This window comes from Sciurus carolinensis, chromosome 3 (genome assembly GCF_902686445.1).
Source record: "Sciurus carolinensis chromosome 3, mSciCar1.2, whole genome shotgun sequence".
Taxonomy (NCBI): Eukaryota; Metazoa; Chordata; class Mammalia; order Rodentia; family Sciuridae; genus Sciurus; species Sciurus carolinensis.
In genome coordinates, this window is record NC_062215.1 from 158,881,460 (window position 1) to 158,903,209 (window position 21,750).

Sequence of the window (21,750 nt, forward strand, 5' to 3'; positions counted from 1 at the left end):
AATAGTCCGACAGATGAGACAACTGAAAGGACTTCAAAACTAAGACAAAAGTCATGAAGACAAGCAGCTTAGGCAGAACCTCAGAAAAGACTTGTTTCTTAATGAGTGGATCTTCATCTTTGCCCTTAAGGATACATAACCAAAATATATGTCTGATGGAAAACAAACAACAAATTGATCATTAGACTATTGCCTATGCTGAGAAGTAGCATGTGATTTGGCTAATTATGTAATTCTGAGTCTTAGTTTCCTTATCCATGAAAGAGGATTCATACCCCTGCCATGCAGGTTTTAGGAAGCACTGGAGATAATACATCGAAATACCAACACAGTCAAGGAACTTGGAAAGGCATTAAAATGGATATAGATGTAGACATGAGGAATGTGGTAAGTCAGAAACACCAAAGCAGAAGAAAGTATGTCACAGAAATTCCATTTTCATACAAAGGAAACAAAGTATTTTAAAAGAAAGTTCACAAAAGAAAAAGACAAAAACATTGTGTTTAGAGACCCAGAAGTGGCAATAAAAGAGACTGAAACGTCAAAACTCTTGCGTTTCCAAAACTGCCTAATAAACTGCTATTACATTTGTAATTAAGTGAAGCATGCATTTGTACCTTTATCTTTTTATACCCTTCTGATTTTCAGTCCGCTTAGGAAAGTCCTTCTTTTGCTGTGATTTCCCTCCCCACCCACAACTGCAGCCTGGATTTTTAAATTCCCTGCTCTGCCCATGTCCCCACCTTCCTACATATTTCTACTTCCTGTTTAGTTAGAGCCAGACTTACAAATACTTGCTATCATAAACCCAGAAACACAATGAAGTGTGCATGTGTGTGTATATATAAAGCTCATATATTTTTATTCTGTATATTTAACCAAGAATGAATGGGTGATTTGCATTGCATCAGACAGATATAAATGTCTAAAATGAAACTATCAAGAATAAAATATTTGACATTAAAAAAAATAAAATAAAATAAAATAAACTCTGAAAAATCCCTCACAAATCCACCAGTCTGCAGAGTAGGCAGGATGGTGAAAATCGGCTGGTTGGGAAGCTTAGCCATGACAACATGAAATCTGGGTTTCACCTCTTTTTTCAGTGGCTTGTCAAGGATATTTGGCCTTGGTGTGCATGTGACAAAGCCTCAGGGTCAGGGTAGGATGGGTCAGAAGTCATGGAGCCCAACACAACACTGCTGACCAGTTGTTCCTCAGCTGCCTCATTCACTCCTTACAGTCACAGAAGAGGTTAGGTCAGAGCTTACCACCCCACACATGAAGGGACGCACTGCCTTCTGGGACAGGCCACTCCAGCTCTGGGAAGCTCTAGCTATGAGAAACCCCTTGATTGTGTTCAACTGAAATCTGATGCCTTACAATTTCAAACAGCTGTTAATGTTTCTGTTCTCCAAGGCTACAGAGAACAGTGCTAATCCCTCTTATATGTAACAGCCCTCAACTATGGAAGACAGTTATCTCTTCCCGAGACTTCTCTTCTCCAGGCCTGACATGTCTGTACTTCTTCAATCATTCTCCAGAGGAAGTAGTGTGACATAATTCTTTTGTGATTATATATCCAAACTTAAGTTACCAAAAGTACCATTACTCAACTGATATTCGCAATTTCTACCATGATATTTTATTTGTGTAAAAAAATTTTTAAATTGGATTTTTTTCTTCTCCTTATTAGCCATAAATGAAAAGGGTAGTGAGGTGATGTGCCCTCAAGAGAGTCCCATATCTAATATATACACCAGTAATAGCTAATCTTTCCAGATAACTATTAATCCTGATTAACAATATGAGCATGTGATATGGCTACTTCCACATACATGGTGTTCATCACAAATTCAAACTGTTGTAAATATTTAGCAGTTCGATATATAGACACAAAATGCACATCAGCACTCACACTCACTTTCAACATAACTGACAGCATCTGCTTTCCTTGGCTCCTTTGGTTTGCCTCACTCATATGATTTTCAGTCTATGGACAAGTGACATCATTTAAGTCGTGTCCTTTCAAACTGCAAGTTGTATAAAATAAGTGTCTATGCTGCATACACTTAACTACATTCCTCAAACTGGCTAAAGGGTGGCAAAGTTAGTATGACACTATTCATATTTCTATTATTTTAAAACTCTTGGACAAATTGTTTATTATGTGCAAGGGTAATGGTCTTAATGTTTAGTAGCTGTAAAATGTCCAAGGCACATCAGAATGGATCACAGAATGTGCCATAGGAGAGGACTGGAGGTCCATTAATGTGCTGGCTGTTAACTCCTCAGTCGCTTGATCAAGTCTGAGGAAAGGATTCTAGGATAAGGGACTGGAAAATCCAACTGGGTGAGGTATAAAATATTTCAGTATTTTAACCATCAGTAAAATGTAAGAAACATAGGTCCTGGTACTGGAATATACTTTTTCATCATAACCTGCCAAAGTGTTTATGGGATTCTGAAAATGTCAAACAGAAGTCTCCACATTCCTAGTAGAAATAAAAAATAAATAATAAAGTTTTGTGTCTTTGAGCAGGAGGCATTGATAAGCATTTGATCTTGAATTGATATACATCAAATATGTCTTCAAGTTTAAAAACCTTCATGTGCTATATCAGCACATATACAATTACTACAGACTTTAATCAAGAGAGACACTGTCTGAAGAAAAATTAACCTTGAAATAACCACTAGCAACATGATGAGATGAACAACTCATGAATATGAGAATTATTCTCTACAGTGAACTTGATTATGGAGAATGTAGTCTTGCACCATGACAAAGGTCTAGCAAATAACACTGTGACTCTTCGGATACCTTTTAATTCACTGTGCAAAAAGACCATTAGAAACTTATCTTGAGATATTTCCAAACATGGACATTAATTTTTAAATTCCTAGCTTTTTCTAGAATCACATTTCCATCAAGTGTCACATGTCTTATGACCACTTTCTCACACAAGTTAACCTAATTTTGAAATTTCACTGAAATTTATTCTATGGGATGATAGTACTTATTCACACTGACTAAGGTTTGTTGATTGTGTTCTAAGCAACTTCTTAATAATTACAGAGAATCACATCCCATAGGCTCAAATGTCAAATCAACGACTAGTTTGAGATATCATGAAATAATGGAATTTCTGACTCACTAACAAAAATGCTTGAATATTATCATCCCAACATATATGTCCTTGAAACAAAGATATTTTGGATGCTTTGACATGTTATTTTCTGCAGTCCTGAAACAACAGAAATGATTTTGTTTTTTTCTTTCCTCACTAATAAATCTACCTTCACAGTACTCATCCTGCCAGTGAGAAATATGGTACTTAGAGAAATTTATTTTTATATAGTCTATAAATATTGAGTGAAAGCTGTTAAGATGTGGGAGACAAACTTCATCTGTACCTTTCAAAGAGAGACTGAGAGAGTCTGTAAGAGTGAAATAGCATGCAACAGATCTAAATTTGCTAAACAAAATTAGCTGCATGCCATTCTGTTTGTCTTATCTCTTTCTCTGGCTTATGTGTGCTAATTCTGTCCACAAGCAATAGAGTATGCTCAGCAAAAATAATGAATGCCCCTTTCACCAACAGTTGCACAAAATGTTTTGTCTATTTCCATTTATCTCAAAGCCTTTCATATTTTCAATTTTCATTTCGCACTTAAAAGAAAAAGGCAACTAAAGCATTATATCTGAATACCAATCACCTCAGTTTCCATTAATTCCAAGCATATTCTTAGAGATTTCAATATATCATCAGAAACAATTGGATGCTAAATTTGAGTTAACAACTGGGAAATATTAACTGTTTAACTGGTATTTTTACATCATAAAACTATGACTTGAAATAACAATCTTTTTATTGTTTCTTAAATGTGTTAATATATTACTTAAAAATATCACCAAAATCTGTGCTCAGTACTGATTTTAATTTAAATGCATTGTTTCATTCATTGCTAGTTAATAATGTTGATTGTAGCTAAAATGGTCACATTTAACTTAGCCAGAGGGTAAAAGTCAAAGATAGACTTTTAGTCATGCTAAAGAACAAATGATTAAAATTCTAATGAGCTACATTTTAGGGAGTAGGATCTTAATAACATAGCTGTTACATTCCAGAACCAGCACAATTCCTTTAAATCACATGCCAATATTATGAACCACAAAATTGTGTAAGAGACAGTATCACATGACCCATTTTAAAATTTGAGGTTAAAAACCAGATATCTTTGTACTTAGAAAATATTTAGAAAATTATCTCTATGTAGTATGTTATTTCACACAAAGACATACTGAAGTACTTCGTGGTGTGCTTTCATGCCACATAATAATTTTCTTCTTGAATAAACACATTCTTCTGCATTAATAAGGGACAGTAACTCCATACACTAAGGGGAAAATTATATAATAACCCAAAACTCTATAGTTAAAAGGGCAACAATATTACTTCCTAAAGTGTAAAATTTTCAAACATATGCAGATTTACCATAATGTTTTTAAAAAGGCTTCAGCTTCAGAGACCCTCTGCTGCATCAATGGTTTCCAAGGCCCTGTACCTAACTTGTATTTCTATCTCTAAAAAAATTTTTAAATAGCTTCCCCAAACTATATAAAGGCAAGTCCTAAAATCTTGCAAAAGTCCCTGTTCCAAAAACAAACAAACAACAAAAAGTCTCCTGTGATCATTTAACATACACAATGCAAACAGACATGTAGAGGACATGAGGGAGCAGGGAAAACCCAGCATGACCTAAAGCAGTACTCCTTACTGATGGAGTTACTAGACAAGTTTCCTCATGCAGCTATAGGGAAGCAGAAAGAGCTGTTTGACCTGAAGGTAGAAGGATCTGGTGTACTAAACATGGCTTTCCTGCTCAGTGGGCAAGTAGCATAGAGAAGTCATGCCTTGGGGAGGCATCACTAGCTTCTGCAGCTGTGAGGGTGGCACACAAGGGGCTGTCAAGCAGAAGGCCAAGCCAGCTGGCTCTCAGGACAGGGCACACATGTATAAGTACACCAGACTGATGGACCTGTCAGACTTACTCCTCTACATTTCTATTTCCTCATCTACAAAGTAGATCAACAATCTCTGACCCAAACTTCCTTCTCTGGATTCTTGAAGGTGGGAAAAAAAAAAAGAACAAGAAAATTCTAAAGAACCTTAGAAGAGAGATGCCAATGTTTCCATGCCTGGTTCTTTTAATAACAGATTACTCTGCATACAGTGGAAGAGTTACATTAACTCTTTCAGGCAGTTATAAACTAAGGTACAATGAGTGCACCCTAGTGGCCCAGAGTTGCTTAGAATCTGGTAACCTGAGAAAAAATAGCTAGATGAACACTTTTCCTGGTAGAATCTGACTCTATAAATACCACAATCATCTCACCAATTTTTAGAATGCAGAGTGAATCATCTAAAAGAGCAGCTAAGAGAATCCCCATCACTTCTCTGTTCAGTTACACTGCAAATGCTTCCTTTATAGGGTACTTATAAAATGGTAAGCATATGTCTAGTTGTCTATTTTAAGATACTGAGAAATCTTAGTTATAACAAAGTTGTATTATCACATATATCCAGGAATAGAAAATACTAGATTCTGTCTGGAATCCTTTTTGACATGAAATACTTAACTAGCATTTCTCTAAAGGCAAATATTTCTCCCAAGAGTTGGCAAAATCACTTAATAACATTTTTATATTTTGTCTTAGTGGTCTTGTCTATGCCTTTTTAAAAGAAGGAAAAATTTTGCATCTTGATTTTTTTTTTAATATCTCTCCCTTAGTTTCTAACATGGTCCTGACTGAGGGGTCAGAAAATGCTTATTGCTTAAACTAGTTAAAATATTCAAATGGGAGATAAGATAAAGCCATACAATGGCCATATAACAAAAATAGTAGACTATAACAAAGTTACATTTAAGAATGGTATTCACATTTATTTTCCTTGCCAAAAATAAAACCAACAGAAATACTTTGTACCATATTATAAGCACACTCTAAAAATGGGCATGGAGACAAATGCTATAGTCTTGGAAACACTCCATTTGAAGAAATACCCTAGGAAGCTGAAGAAAGCAACCAAAGAAATTCCCAGGGTAAACATGCCTAATATCTATTATTAAGAATTCTATAATTATGTTTTAGAAGAGCTTACTTTGTACACTATATGATTTAATTACAAATAATAACTATCCATGAATGAGCTTAAAATTGTTCCAGCAAACGTATGTTATTCTTTCATTTAAAAATATTTTTAAAGTGCTTACTATGTATGTGGGTACCACATTAGTCTCCAACAGAGGATAAAATCTCTTGCATTTGAAAAGTGAAAATAATAGGACAGTTTAGATTAAATAAGTGGTAGTGATATTGATAAGGATTATAGGGTATGATAGTCAGTGAAGACAGATGTAATGAAGAGGGCATAATTCAAAGTAAAACTTAACAGTCAACAGTTTGGTCAGGCAGAGGCACCAAGAAAGCTATGAATTCAGAGAAAGGAATCAGCACAACTAAAGACAACAATCATTGTATAGTCATGGAACATTCAGTAGTCAAACCAGTGCTTAGACAGAAGATATCTTAGACTCTAAGGCCACATTTAAAAAATTGATGACTTTAGCAGGTTTTGACTTCACAGGGGTGCCCACTGAATATTTCAGAATAAAATCTAAGACAATAAATGTGGTATAGTAGAATGGTCATCTGGCAGTGACAGGAGGGAGGTCTTAGAGGTAGAGCCCAGGGAACACAGACTAGTTAAGAGGATCTTGCAATACTCCTATACTGACGTATCTAAGGATTGCAAGATTTTTGTAAACCATCTTGAGAAGATTTTTAATAAACCATGTGGTCAATTTTCTTTAAAATAAAATAACTTGTTTAACTGCTATAGTTGGAGGCAAAACAACCAAAGGAACTCCTAAAAAAAACAAATGTATATCTAAAAGAAATATCATCCCATTTTATTTTTATTTGGTTTTCATAGGTCCCTATAGAAAGAAAACTCATATTCTCATAATCTTTAAGCCTACAGGGAAGCAGAGCAAATAATGACAAAGAAAGATTTTAGCAAAAGGAGAGTTTGCCTAGAGCAAAATAGTCAGTGCTATCTATGACCTCTATTATACACCCCTGCTACTGATGGGGACCCATCCTGAAAGAGGACTGCACAAGCTATTGTCCAAGCTACAGTCCTACTAGACACAGTCACAGACCCCGGAGTCTTTTTTTTTTTTTTTTTTTTTTTTAAGTACTAAGCAGTCATGAGATAACCTCAGCCAAAGCTAGAAAACCAGCAGATGTGTTTTTTGAAGGCAGGTTTATGATCCCCATTGTATCCTAAAGGATTAACACTTGGATATCCACTTATACCAGATGCAAAAGAGAACAGATATAAATAAAGGTCAGAAGAGTAGTAAAGATTTAGCAAGTGAAACTGGTGGTTTACAATTCTGATGTTTCTGAAAAATAAGTGAGTGGTGATTGCATCATTGATTTCATTCATTTTCTCCTCTTTAAACACCTTTAAACTATGTTTCAATGGGGGGACATGTATATTTTCTCTCTCTCTCTCTCTCTCTGTGTGTGTGTGTGCGTGTGTGTGTGTGTGTTGATTTCTATTTCTTTAACTCCCTGGATTCAGAAACTGAGTCTTACATGTTCTTATTGGTATTTAGTATGCTTCAGTGACCTCTACAATATTGGAAATAATATGATTTAGAGTAATGATCGTGAACTGCTTCTCAAGGGAGAGGTTTAACGACGTGGCCCAAAGTTCGATGTTATCTACGTTAATCTTTTATGGGGGAGCCATTTTCATCTCCATTTCCTAACAGGGAGTGATTCTCCCTGCCAAAACGAGTTTCAAATCTCCCTCTGTCACTAGGGCTCCTGAGAATGCTATCATGCCCAAGAAAGCACAGGCACTTGAGGGAACTCAGCCATGACTACTAGAGAGCATTAAGGTGATCCAACTGCACTGCCAAGTCACAAAGGCCAAAAGCAGCATCTTGCAGATGCCAACTAGAGGAAGGCAAAAGTGCAATAAAAAAACATTCATAAAGTCTTGATACCTAAAGCTTTGATAATATATGTGTTCAAAGAATACAAAAACATAAAAGACATAAAAGGGATCAACAAAAAGAGCAGAAATGATAAGGAATCTTGGATTCAAGGATGGGCCTAGACAAATCTGAAGTATTCCCTTGATTTTGCTGGTGAATAGTCTTCAAGAACTAATAATGTGGAACTTACCACATAACCTTTACAATCCATTTTAAATACGTATATAACTTATTCTGGAATAGAGAAATAACCATTCACTAGTACACAGTCATCTTCATAAAGTCACACATTAAAAAAATCTTAAAAATTCTATTACATCACATACTAATGTGGGCTGCTTGTATATGACTTTTGAGGTCAAAATTCTCTGTTCAAAATAGGCTTAACCAGGTAAACACATCCTGGTTAGGAGAAAGTGCCTCATTTCCTATTTCTTCAGTATGTCTTAAGTTAAAAATTCAATTAATGATTACATCCTAAAAATAAATTAAGTATGATAATGATGATTCACAGTCTTCCCCTTAAAATACACGATATGATATGCTAATTAGGTCTGTGAATCCAATCTATCTCAATTTTTACAATTGTCTTTTCACACAGCATCAACTATTATTTATTCTTTAAATGGCTATGACTTTTCAATATTTTCATGCATTTCATAGAAAACAATACTTGTGTCAGGAGCTACCTCTAAATTATGTCACCTAACTGCCCTGTGCTTCCAGTTGCCTTACTTAAAAAATGAAGAATGGACTAGATCAGTACCTTGTAAATGGTGCTAGACTTTACACCACATGTACAGCCAGGGCAAGCTCGTAGACAGGACAGTGGAACAAAGTGGAAAAATGCCAAAGGCTCAAAAGTGGGGGCTACAAAGCTGGCTTCTCTCTGCAGCTTTAACAAAAGCAGATTTCCTTTAACCCAAAAGGAGGTAAAAGCCTATTTTCAATACTCCACTACACATACGAATTCACTTGACAAAAAGAAGTCCACTTACAAAAATAATTAAAAACCAGTGCATTTTTTTTCCCTAAAAAATTCTAAACATCCTTTTTCTCTCTAACTGAATCATTAGAAATATTCAGGATGTTAATAGTTTAGGTACCATGTTTAGCTACATTAAGAGTTGAGTAAATTGAGACAGGGGCAAGGAGTCCTTACTGAGATCATACTGCAAGAGACTACCAGAACCCAAATCTTTTTTACTTTGGTGCTTTGTTCACTAGCACACAACAGCAGGACTGTTGCTGCACTACCCATGGTGCAGGCATGTGCCATTTCCATTAAATCCTATGTGGCTACTGCCCCCTGGAGTTGTGCGAAATAATGGGCATATAGAGCAGTCATTCATACAAAATAAAAATAACTATGGACTATTACATTGTCAAAAATAACTTCAGAATAGGTTCCAAAATATCCTTACTTTCGACTGTCATTAAAATGAGATAGGTCTCTTCTCTGTCAAACTAGAAAGCACTAGTTTAAGTACCAAACATAAAGAAGGGGGCTTTAAAAGCTTTTTATTAAAGTATGGAAAATAGGTCAATCTATTTAATAAAACATGTCAGAATCACCAACAATAGAGAAAAAAAAAAGTGTACAATGAAATCTAAAGAGACCACAGAGCAATTCTGAAAAGTAACATTTTTGGGAAATGATCTTTAAATACAAATGATGTACAGTAAATGATCTCTTTATTTGTTTAGACATATGCCTTTCTGACAGAGATGGCCTACTAGAAAGTTTGTTTATTAACATATGTGCACATGTTTCAAATTACACGGCAATTTGAATTACATGTACGAAAACAACTTCTTACTGGAATGTACATTATTATCACAGATTTTAAACATTTTTTTTTAAGAAAACTGCTATGCAGTGGAAAAACAGTGAATTACATGCATTCTCTCCCCCCACCCCCCAGGCAGACAAGGCAAGTCACAAAAAGATGGAGTGAGTTGCTCAAGGTAAAAAAGGTGATTTGAAGAACTGTCCCTAGAATGTAGAAATCCTGATATAAACCACATGTCTAAGTCTGTGTTGCACATAACCACAAAATAGGCAGTTAAGGTCTCCTTCAAGTTATGTAGAAGAGCTATAGTTTCAAGAAACATTGGTTTAAGATCTTTTTACTCAAAATAAGTAGGAAATCAAGTGTTTTTCATTATAAACTATAAACTTCAGTTGAGAGCGGTCCTAGAAATCCTGTAAAGTAAGGGTTTACTGATTGCCTGATGTTATAATACTTATTTTCTTAAGTATTAAAGATGTGATTTGATTCCATATAGTGAAATGTTAACCTAATAGAACATCTCTAAAATGATAACATAATCTGGAGCAAAGTTGGTAATATTATTAACTTCTATCCTGCATGGAATATTCAATAGATCACTGCAAAGAAAATAGCAAAATATTCTTGTCAATTTTCCTAGAACAACTCTAGACTTGAACATGTATAAGTTAATTTCAATGTAAACATTAACATCTCTATAAAAAGCAGTATCTCTCAAAAGGGTCAAGTTAAAGCAAATGTCAACAAGTTTGTAGGTAACAGAACTTCCTCTTTGATGATTTGCTTCATTTATGCTTTAGGTATTTACAAATCACACATGGACATTCAATAGCTACAGAACTCTGTAAAGGGAAAACTTACTGCTATTTTTAAAATACATGCTAAATTTTCTTAATAACTCATTTGACATAATAAAAAATGACATCACTTTATAGAACTGCAATGTTCAAGTCATCCTAATTCAATTTTGGTGGAAAATGTTCACCTTACATAGCCATTAATCTCAAGGTAGCTCTAATCAAGTTTCAAAAATACATAGAAAGAGCACAATTCCTTGCATCACTAGCATTTTTCAAATGGCAGTTGTCCACCTTCTTTCCTTGGTCAAGAGGAGGGAAGAGAGAAAAATGGTAAAGAGGAACTTCTCTCTGGAAAGATTTGGCCTTGGAGTAAGGGCTTTTGAGATGTGCTAGGGATCTTGGATCGATGCCGTTTTATTTTCTTTCAGGAATAAATCTGAGCAATGGAATGGCTTGCGATTGTTCAGCCAACCAGCCATATCAGATTTATCAGAAAGAAAGAATGAAAACTGGCTCAGAGGACTCCTCCTGCAGTGGCTGAGTGGCAGGTTGCTGGGAAAGACACACAAAAAATAAATGCACTCAGCGTAGAAAGTAAAATATATATTCACATGAGTAAACTCAATAAATAATAAGAGGTAAAGAATCTATAGTAATGGAAAGGGTGAATGCAAAGACAGAAGATAAATAGTACTTCTATTTAAGAACCGAAAGGAGGAAAGCTCATGAATACTAAATATTTGAATCCACTTTAAGTACGAACTATGATTTTCCATGAAATAAATGCAAACTCTGAAAATCAGTCAATGCTAACTTACTGTGCTCAAGTTAGAATAAAAAACACATAAATCTTCCATGAAGCACATGCCTTGGTAAATATTCTAAAGTAATTTCTTAATTAAGACATATTTCCAGTGACTAAATGAAAAAAATATATATAAAAAACCATAAGTGCCTTGATTTTCAAAAAAAAATTACTTTCTATGCATGCATGATTAAAATAAGGGCAGTGAATTTAAGGAGGGAAAAAAAAAACTATGACACAACCAGAGTTATTCCATTTCATCATAACAGTACAAAGTAATAGTATTTTCAAGTAATTTACAGTTATAATAGGAATTAATTTATTTAGCAGTGTTCTGAAGTGAAAAATACCTTCTTTTACAAAGCTATTTGATATATATATAAGAATTTCTAATTATAAGATAGGGAATAGTATACTCATGCCTGTGCTTATAGTAAACACATGTAAAAAAAAAAAAGGACTGATGCTTTTTGAAAATATATTTAACATTTTTGTGCCATTTAAGTTTTATGACTTTTTTGCATATGTAAAAATAAATTTGGAGATACAATGATATATCTTGAATATATATATATCTATTAAACATGAATGTTTTTATAAAATGAAAAGCTGGACTAAATTCCTTGCAAATAAGAAATGGGAACTCTATTTGTTCATCACATATTAATATCTGTAAGAGTGCCACTTCAATACCACTATATATTTTATTTCAATACAAAGGTAATATTGATAATTTTCCATCATAGGAATACGACAAATATTAGAATCATTAAGGCCTTATAATTGCCTTATAACGGACCTTTGGCTATAATGTTTCAGATAAAATGAATCATTGGAAATGAGACAGTTTTTCAGAAATAAAAAAAAAAAACCTCCTCTCTTGATTTTTCCCCAAGACCAAAAATTTTTTAAAAATCTCTTCCATCACAATTTTTCTAAGAAATATCTTAAAGATCTATACTACAGAATCCCCCACCCTACAATTTATTCCGTTCACATAGAGCAGTAAATAAGGTGCATTCCTTCTGCTTAAAAAATTAGCATTTCAAAAATATGCCACTTTCCCCTGAACTCCAAGCGTGTCTAATAATGCGAGAAGCAGATTGTCTTCCCTCGTTTCCTTAATTTGTTTCATCTAAAAGCAATTCACTCAACATCTTGTCGCCCTCTGGCAGCTTAGTTTACTTATCCGCACTTAATTTCTCATTTGGACCAAAACAAACTCCTCCAAACTGCTACTGACTGCTAACCGCGAGAGGGGAGACGCGCGATATGTATTTACTTGGTAACACACAGCCACACACATACGCAACCACAAACACACAGAGCCTGACACCCCAGATAGTAACTTGTTTTTACAATGGCACTACATTAAAACCAGCTGAACTTTCCCGGCCAGGTGCGGTGGAGGAGAATGAAAAAAGAAGTCCCTGGGGGCATTTACAGTTTCCAAAGGATCACCTTAGTATGCGTGTTGCAATTATGCCAGGGATGCACCGACAGCTTTTCTTTGTGCGGCCCTTTCATCTAGATCACTTTGTGTTTTGAACAAGTGAGGCTCGCTTTTGTGCCCCCAGAATTTCAAGTACAGAGTCACACACGGAACAACAATGGCACGCTAATCCTCGCGCTCTAAATGGGCTCACTTGTGGGTCTGATGATTCGCCCAGGGAAAGGAGAAGAGACGAGCGAGGGCGCGAGCTGGTGTCGCCTGAGACGAGGAAGAGGACAGCTGCAGAACTAATTTGGATTACATTCCTTGCAGAAATTCTGAAAAGGGCTTTTAGGCATAGCTCGACCGGGAGCCGCACAGTTAATACCAAATTGCTGCGGACTCGGAGCTGGGTCCCCCAGCGGCAGGGCTGAACCAGACAGCCCCCAGTAGGTCGCCTCGTAGAAATTCCTGTCGACTAAGCCTGCGTGTCAGTCCCAACTGCTTTTGAATGGGTCAATGTGCATAATCAACCCATTGAGGGAAAATATGAAGGGACTCGGGCGGGGAGGGAGATAAAAAAGGATGTATCTAAGAGGCCGCTTGGAATCTCGAGTCCGTGTTGGTGTGATTCTTGAGGTGGTGGAGCGCGGGACCTGGTATGCATGAAGAATTTCGGAGTAATTGGGAGGGTGCAAACGGCCTGCACAAATGTGCATGTGCCTTTCGAAGGTCATTTTGAAAGACTCGATGATTGCAACTTGTTATTTACTAGGCAAGGAGGGGGAGGTGGCGGTGGGGGCGGAGCGGGAAAACTACAGCTCACTGTTTTCTTGGTGAGGTCAGAAGGACACCCTCCGGGGGCCTAAAGCTCTCCCTATCGCCACTCCCGGAGGCTTTTATCTCCTCAAACTGCCTCCCACACTCCCACCACCAGCCCTGGATGGTTCCGGAAATCTCCGTGGCACTCCAAAAGACTCCCCTTGGCCGCGGCAGACACCGGTTCTCCTCAGTCCTTTCCTGTCCCACTTTCATCCCCAGGAAACTCAAAGTGCCAGAAACTTTGAGCTCCCTCTCACTGCAGGTGCTGTCATTAGCCCGGCTCGCCGCCTCGCGCCAGCCCCACTGTGCTGCGTCTCTGGGTCAACTAGCCCTTCGCCTGTCCAAATACCTGGGGCTCAAGATCTCCAGCAAACAGTGACCGTGCACCAAGCGCTGCCGCCGCGCCTGCCTCGGGTTAAATCAATTCGCGCGACCGGCAGGCTCCGCAACCCGGCCGGGCAGTAAACAGAAGTTAGAGGGACTCCGGCCAATAGCAAGTTGAACTACAGGAAGAACTCTTCCTCGAGCCAAACACAGCAACCGACGGGAAGGCCGGGCTCCTAGTTCCAGTGTGCCACCCCCACCACGCCACCCATTTTTTTTCCCCCCTTAAAGAGGTCAGTCAGGCAAGCAAGCGTCCCTCAAGTCAGTCGGGTGAGAGCTCTGGGACGTTGACCAAGAAAACCCAGAGCTCCCGGCCCCAGGCCGAGGCGCTCCCGCCCGCTGAGTTCCAGCTGCCCAGGCTGGGTTCTTGTCTCATCTGACCCCCGCAAAGCTCGGGCTATTGGGGGCGCAGCGGCCGCCCGTAGCACATTCGGGTGCAAAGCCCAGCTCTTGGCGCTCCACTCACAGCCTCCGCTTAGGAGCGGCCCAGCAGGCGCAGCCCGGTGACCCCCGCCATTCCGCAGCCCCTGAGGTGCGCGCTTCTCTGAGGTTTCTTCCCTCGAGTGCCCAGAGAGGCAGAGTCGAGGTTCCTCTGAGGGGTCTGGGTTTCCCACGTCCCGAACGACAGACACGACTAGAAGGGATCCCGCTTAGGCTCACAGAAAACGCGCGCGAGAGAAAGGAGGTTGAGAAGAAAAGGGAAAAAGGAACAGGGGCACAGAGTCATTTTTCACGATAAACAAACACATGCACACAAACACAAGGTAAGTTTGGGATGGAGAGAGGAGTGACCGAAAGCCCAAGCAGGAAGCCCTCCACTCCTGGGAGCGAGGGGGTATCGGGATGGGCAAAGAGAACGAGGGAGCCACACCACACGAGACAGCCAAGCAGGCGGCAGCAGGTTCAACAGCTGGAGCGCGAGAAAGAACCGCGACCCACCTGACTGAGAAGCGCTGGGCTGGACGGTCCCTGCCGCCAAGAGAAGGCTCACCCAGACCCACAGTCCTGTCGCCAGCTTCATTTTTTGGAAGTCTCAGATCCCGTGCTGACAATTACATGTCCAAATGGCATATCCCCTTTCGGGCACGCGGAGGAGATCCTCCAGCCAGGCGCGCGTGGGGGCGCGAAGGGGGCGGGTGCGGCGCGCTCTGTGCACCGGCTCCCAGGGTTGGCGACCCAGTCCGCGCCCGGGGGTCCAGGGCCAGGGTCCGGAGGAGGGGTTGAAGTGTGCGCGTGAGTGTGCGTGCGTGTGGGAGTGTGCTCGAATGTATGCGCCTGGTGCTCCGGGCCGGACTGTGCAGCTATTTCCTCGTGTGCGCCTTTGCTTTCTCGCTCCCTCCTCACTTTCTCTCTCTCTCACTGGTTGGTCAACAATAAAAAGAAAGGGGAAAAAAGGTTTCCAAAAAAAGTTGATTGCAAAGAGGCGGTAGGTTTCCGGCCTCTCCCCGCAGCCGGGCTATGTTCGGCTCCTTTTACAGTTTCCCTGCACCTTCGGTCCAAATCGGGAGGGAAGGGGGGCGGGGGGAGCTTCTTGCTTCTCCCCCGATCCTGTCCTTCTTTTTCCTGTCAGCTTTCCTCACACTTGTCCAGCGGCTGCGGTAATTAAAGCTCCGAGCGTCATTTCCAGCGCTCCGCGGTCTCCAGCTGCAGCCCCACAGAGAAATTAATAAGACTCCGGAAAATAAAGGGGGCGGTAGGGGTGGAAATAAAACAACCCTCCACGCAACCAGGCAGGCTCTCCTCAGCCGCGCAAACCCCGCCCCTGCTCTGACCCAACTAGCCACGCCCTTCCCCCCAAAGGGAAATCTTATTGGCTCAGCCACTCCCCAAAATCCTCGGCCTCCGGAGTTGGGAAAACACCTGTCAGGGAGAGGGAGCAGAGTGGTGGGGGCGGAGAAAGCTGGATTTAAAGGGCTCTCCACGTACAGAAACACTCCCCTTCCCGCCCTGTCAGAGGCCCGGGACAGCTGACCCGCGAGCTGGCAGACCACCGGAGGGATGCTTGGAGAACAAATTTTTTGACACAAGAGAAATCATTTCCTCCATTGCCCCAAGGTGCTTATTCCCAGACAGGACTTTCCCTAGCAATAGAAGAAAAGTCAATGTTGCTTCGAGTAAATTGCCTCTGCTCTCCCACCCGCTCACGGTCGACACTTAAGAAGTAATTTAAGTGGAAACAGTAAGGAACTGGTAGTCTCTGACGATGAGATAATAGTAGGAGAAATGGCATAATTGATTCCCACTCTCCAAAACTGACAGACACTAAGCAAATTTTTTAAAAATCCATATTTGTAGAGCCACATCATTTGACATTTAGATTTTATGGAAAGTGTCAGCAAGCCTGAACTGTTGGGTCTGAAAGAATTTAAGGTCGTGTCAGAAAATAAAGGACCTCAACTGAGTAGGCTTATTTTTAGTAGAGTTAGCTTTAGGCCCCTCCCTTGTTCTTACTCTGCAGGTGTATGCTCCCCATTCCCCAGGTCATTGTCTGCTATGGGAGTCTCTGAGCTTTTCTGAATCTAAAATATCCTGGGACCAGGTCATTCCAGTCTACATATCCCTTGTAGTTTTACAATCCTGAAATTGAGCAGGAACCCAAATCTTCTGGGTGTAGTAGGTTATTGGTTTGCTATTTGAGCAGGCATTCTATTTATGAATTCTTTACATGGCTCCTCTAAAAGCAGCAAATATATAAATAAAATTCTCAGGGGAGCTTAAAAATTAAGCCACCACCACACCTCCTCAATCATCATTCGAGATCTTACCCTTTGCCTCCATGCTCCTTAAGAATTTCTGTGGATCTGCGAACAGTGAGAAACAGCAAAAACTTGGAGTCTGAAGCTTTGCCTTTCTTAGACCCACAGCAAATAAGACACCCAGTGAAGAGGCCAAACAAGCTGAGTCTGCAGTTTTAGCAGAAGAGACTAAACTTAGAGTAGCTGATGATGACTTGACCAGAATGGTACTGACTGCAGTAGAGTCCTATGAACAGCTCTTTGGAATTATCTTCATTTCTATCTTTACTACCCTCCTGCTCTGTTTTCTTTGCTTTCACTTAATCTCATCTCAATCCTTTTCCTTGTGTTCTTTGGCTTCTTCTAACCTCTCCTCTATAAAAGCTTCTTCTTTTAAAAATTTACATTCTCCCCCTATAATAACAATTTAAGTGACAAAATTAATTGTTTTCTTGAAATTTTGTAAACTTAAAAGTCCAATTTCTCATGCTAATTATCTTGCAAAAAGCGAAGAAGGGAGTTGTGTATTTTAGCTTCAACTATGAGGAAAAAACTAAATGGTGTGAATATTTTACATTTTTTCTAGTGCCCATTGTGGTAGTTACTCCCACACCAATTTTATGACTTTTCTGTTTCAGGAGCTCTATATGTACCCACATCTCACTCAGAATCTCAAGAATAATTCTTGGCAAAGGAGGATTTTCAATTAATATGCATTGACTTAAACACTTGGTCTATATATTTGTGGACAGCAGACAGTCCATACATGGTTTCCACCAATTAAGTTCGTTGGAAACCAATTTAAACCCAAATTTGCCTCTAATTCTCAATTCATTTTGCCTTGACCCTTACTTTCCTAGCTCTAATTGATTGAAACAATGATTAGAACCTGGTCAAGGGTGATCAGAAGTCTATGAAATGAGTCTACATTAAAGCTTAATAAAGCGTCCTGCATTTGATGGTGACTAGTCTACCTAGTCAGAGTTTATCTCATAATTTGATTATGAGAATGGGAAATCTGGTGTAGTAGTGAACCCCTGTCACCTCAGCTACTCAGGAAGCTGAGGCAGGAGGATCATGAGATCAGGGCCTGGGAAACATAGCAAGATCCAACTCAAAAAAAAAAAAAAAAAAAAAAAAAGGAATGACTATGTCACCTAGAGATGTAGGCAGAAAGGTGGTCCCCTCTGTGGATAAGCCAGAATGATGAGAAAATAGATGCATAAGCTAGAACCAAAAACTGGATCTTCTTGTGTCCTCTGTCATCTGATTCACAACTGAGTCATCAAGAGAAAAGAACACCATAGTAGGGAACGTTTTCTACCTTACATGGAAAGGTCACGCTAACTGGGTTGTAACATGCCAACATGGATCTCTGATTTCTTCATTTTCCCATGTGTCTATAATAAAACCTTATCTATTACCTAAAATGTACTGCTGTTATTTGTAACATGAAAAAAAAAATCTGAGTAACCCCACATATTACTTAGCAAACCACAGACAAACACCTGGAACAACCTGCTGAGTACCCCTTTTCTAGGAACTACCCTGCCCTTAGTTCTACATTTTTAATCTGGATATACCTCCATGTAACAACCACCCTTGTTCACTGTTTTTAAGTTGGACCACTCAGAACCAAGTTAAAGAAATCAAAATACCTCGGTTGCTACTGACTGGAGAAGAGATGGTCACTACTACTGCATCCCTTCCCTGGGATTTTTGTGCCTGAGAATTAAAAGGTGCATATTACGCTTTCATTGGTACTTTTTGAGATCTAAAACTCCAGAGCTGACCTGTCCATGTTTCCTTCTGTGTAAGGATGACCAGGATACAGAAAGAAAGCATAAAGCTGCCATCTGAACGAAGCAAAAACCCAGATGGTTCTGGACAGTATTCAAGTTCTTCCTGTGGCTTGTGAACATCCCTATTTCCTTAAGCTAGTTCAATTTTCCTTTTTGTTACCTGCAGTCAAAACAATGTGACATGAGAAAATAACTTTTCAACATGAGTGAGGTCATAGAGGCCATCAACTCCTTGAGGAAGATATCTTGACATGGTCTTCAGTTCTTCAGTTTCCTTTCCTCATCTCTCATGATTTCCCTTGATTGAAGCCATAATCCCAGCAGTGATTCCTTTGTCCCATGCTGCTTTCCCATATCCTCTTCCCCACGTCACTTATTCCATTACTAATAGAATTCAAGGAGGGTCCTGACATACTAAGTGACAGAATGTCTCTAGTGGTGGAAACAAACACGTAGAGCTCAGAGTTTAATGTTAAATAAGATCCTTTCATCGTCCCAGAATATATTGTTCTCTCTAATCTTCAGCTTGTTTTTAAGACTTCCCTAAAGATCAGCTTAGAGAATGATGCTTTATATATTTTGCCATTGGTGAAAACTATAAATTGGAAGCAAGTATTGAAAAAGAAAATGAGATCCTATCATAAATCAATTATCCTCTCCGGATTCTAATTTTACTTCCTGATCACGATCATCTTCCTCATTATCTTTCTAAGTTATCTTGTGATCAGAAACAGCTCACTTTATATCCCTGTGCCCATTCTCATCTTTAAAGGAAGGAGTTGTTATGTCCAAATCTGACTTTGTGAGTCTATGATTTACCATTCAACTTACTAAGAGATTACAATATCCATATACTTGAACTATTTATTACATTCCTCTTACTTTTCCCTGCTTCCCACACACATCTCTTCATCTGTGACCACCAACACAGGTATGTCTTACAGTCTTGACTTGAGCTATGATAACAAACACCGTGGAGTGGGTAGCTGATATAACATTTATTTCTCCAAGTTTTGAAAGCAGGGAAGTCCAAGATAAAGTTGCTGATTTGGTTTCTGCTGAGGACCTCCTTCAGGTTTACAGATGGGCTCGAGTTTCTTGCCTGTTCCTCACGTGGTAGAGATTGTGTCTCCCATCTCTTCTTATAAAGGCACTAATTCCATTCATGAGAAATGACTGTATCCTAATGACATAATTAATTCTCAGAGGCCTCACTTTCAAATACCAAAACACTGAGGATTAGGACTTCAACATATAAATTTTGAGGGATACAAACATCCAGTCCCTAGCAAAGCCTTTGGAAAATATTCAGATAAGTTCACTATTATATTTTGCATCTTTATTCTTCTTTCAGTCTAAGGGAGCTTATAAATATAATTTAAATAAATATAAATTATTTTCAGTATGATGATGATCAAGGAGATGACAGACAAATGTTGGTGTGTTTAACTGAACATATGAAATAACACATTTTCTATTAACTCCATGAATCCTGGGATTCTCTGATATTTTAATGACTCTCAAAGTTTCATGATCAAAACAAAAACTTTACAAAGTCAAACATTTTAAATACATAGAGACTAACTAAAGAAATGGTTTTCATTACCTCAGTTAATTTAATATCCAGAAAGGATCTCCCCAAGAATATTTTGCTTTTGGTCAGTGTTATTTTTCTTCCATGTACATGATTAAGTTTTAATTTTTTTAAGTGGTAAGGAGGAGTAACTGAACATAAATAAATCAAATCTGTGTTGCTTTTACATTTATTCATCAGTGTCTGCTCAACTTCTTGTGGATATTTTTGGTTTATACTTGAAACTTAATAAACAGTGTCAGCCCTGTGGACAGAACAGTCTTTTCCAAAATAATTATGCAAAAGTGATTTTTGTAGTAAAACCTTTTCCTGTTGTGTATCTGCTCTGTAATATTTTCTTAAACCAACTTTTGCATCCAATCTAGCTTTTTCTACAGCTTTGCTTGTCCAAAGAGAAAGTAAACCTTAACTAAAAAAGAAAGGGACATTTCTCTTTTGGATATCTATACATTTATAAATAAGTTAGTGAGGTTATTTTGGGCTATGATTGTACCTGGTCTGAAATCTGAATCAAGAAAACATTTGCTAATTTATTTTTCAAATAATCTCTCAGATTTCTTTTCTTTATTCTGTATTGTTAACTTTGCAAAGAGTTTAACCCTGTTATGGTTAATACACAAATTAACCATAACTTTCAAAAGAAAAATTATATTTGCCAAAAACCCCAAAATGGATGCTATTCTGTATATGATCACAAAGAGTTCTTAGAATTTTTCTTGCCAAATAGTCAACTAAAGTAATTATTTAGAACGCACATATTGTCTACTCAGGTTTGCAGAGGGATGAATGAATCTTCAAAGCTTCAGTGGAATGAGATGGACATCATTACCCAATATGCATGTATGATTGCATGAATGGCGTGACTCTACATCGTGTACAACCAGAGAAATGCAAAGTTGTACTCCATTTGTGTACAATGAATCAAAATGCATTCTGCTGTCAAGTACAACTAAATAGAACAAATTTTAAAAATTATTAAAAAATATGAATCTTAACAATATAATATTAAGAAGTGATTTCCAAAAGGGGGGAAAAACTTCAGCAAGAAGTTTCTAAGAGTTCAGAGAGGATCCTGAACTTGTTGAGTCTTCTTCTTTCACATTTTAGTAGTCTGATTCCTTCTTTGATCAATTTCCTCTCAGTACAACCCTGTTCCCTCTCCTTTGCTGCAGTTCTCCAATTTTCTTGGCACCTAAACTTACCAAGCCTCTCCTCACCTCTAAAAAATCTGTCCTGAGGCCCAAGACATCTGGCAGTTTCTCCTCTTGATCCTGGCCTCAACTGAATCACAATTTTCCACATTTCCAATTTATGGGTCTCAAAGAATATTCTATATTCTAAGACATTTAATACTACCATTCACCAGTGGAGAAGGCCCATAAATGGAGCTGCCGTAATTATTGAATCTCACAAAATACTATTTAAAAAAAAGAAAGGGCAAAAGTTAAATGAATCATATTTGATGATGAGGGAGAAACCACTAATAAAAAGATGTGTGGTTATA

The 21,750-nt window shown here is 38.5% G+C and overlaps 1 protein-coding gene across 5 annotated transcripts in view; it reads right to left on the bottom strand.

Moving 5' to 3' along the window:
• Positions 1 to 15,724, bottom strand: part of Erbb4 (erb-b2 receptor tyrosine kinase 4) — a 1,062,955-nt gene extending 1,047,231 nt beyond the window's left edge. For 4 of the 5 annotated variants that reach the window (XM_047545016.1, XM_047545015.1, XM_047545020.1 and 1 more), the window contains exon 1: positions 15,055 to 15,724. In XM_047545016.1, the coding sequence (XP_047400972.1) occupies positions 15,055 to 15,136 (82 nt within the window). In that variant the 5' untranslated portion in view covers positions 15,137 to 15,724. Of the gene's footprint in view, positions 1 to 14,080; positions 14,186 to 15,054 lie in introns of those variants that run through there. The other variant, XM_047545019.1, reaches the window with a different exon arrangement.
• Positions 15,725 to 21,750: the final 6,026 nt, after the last annotated feature.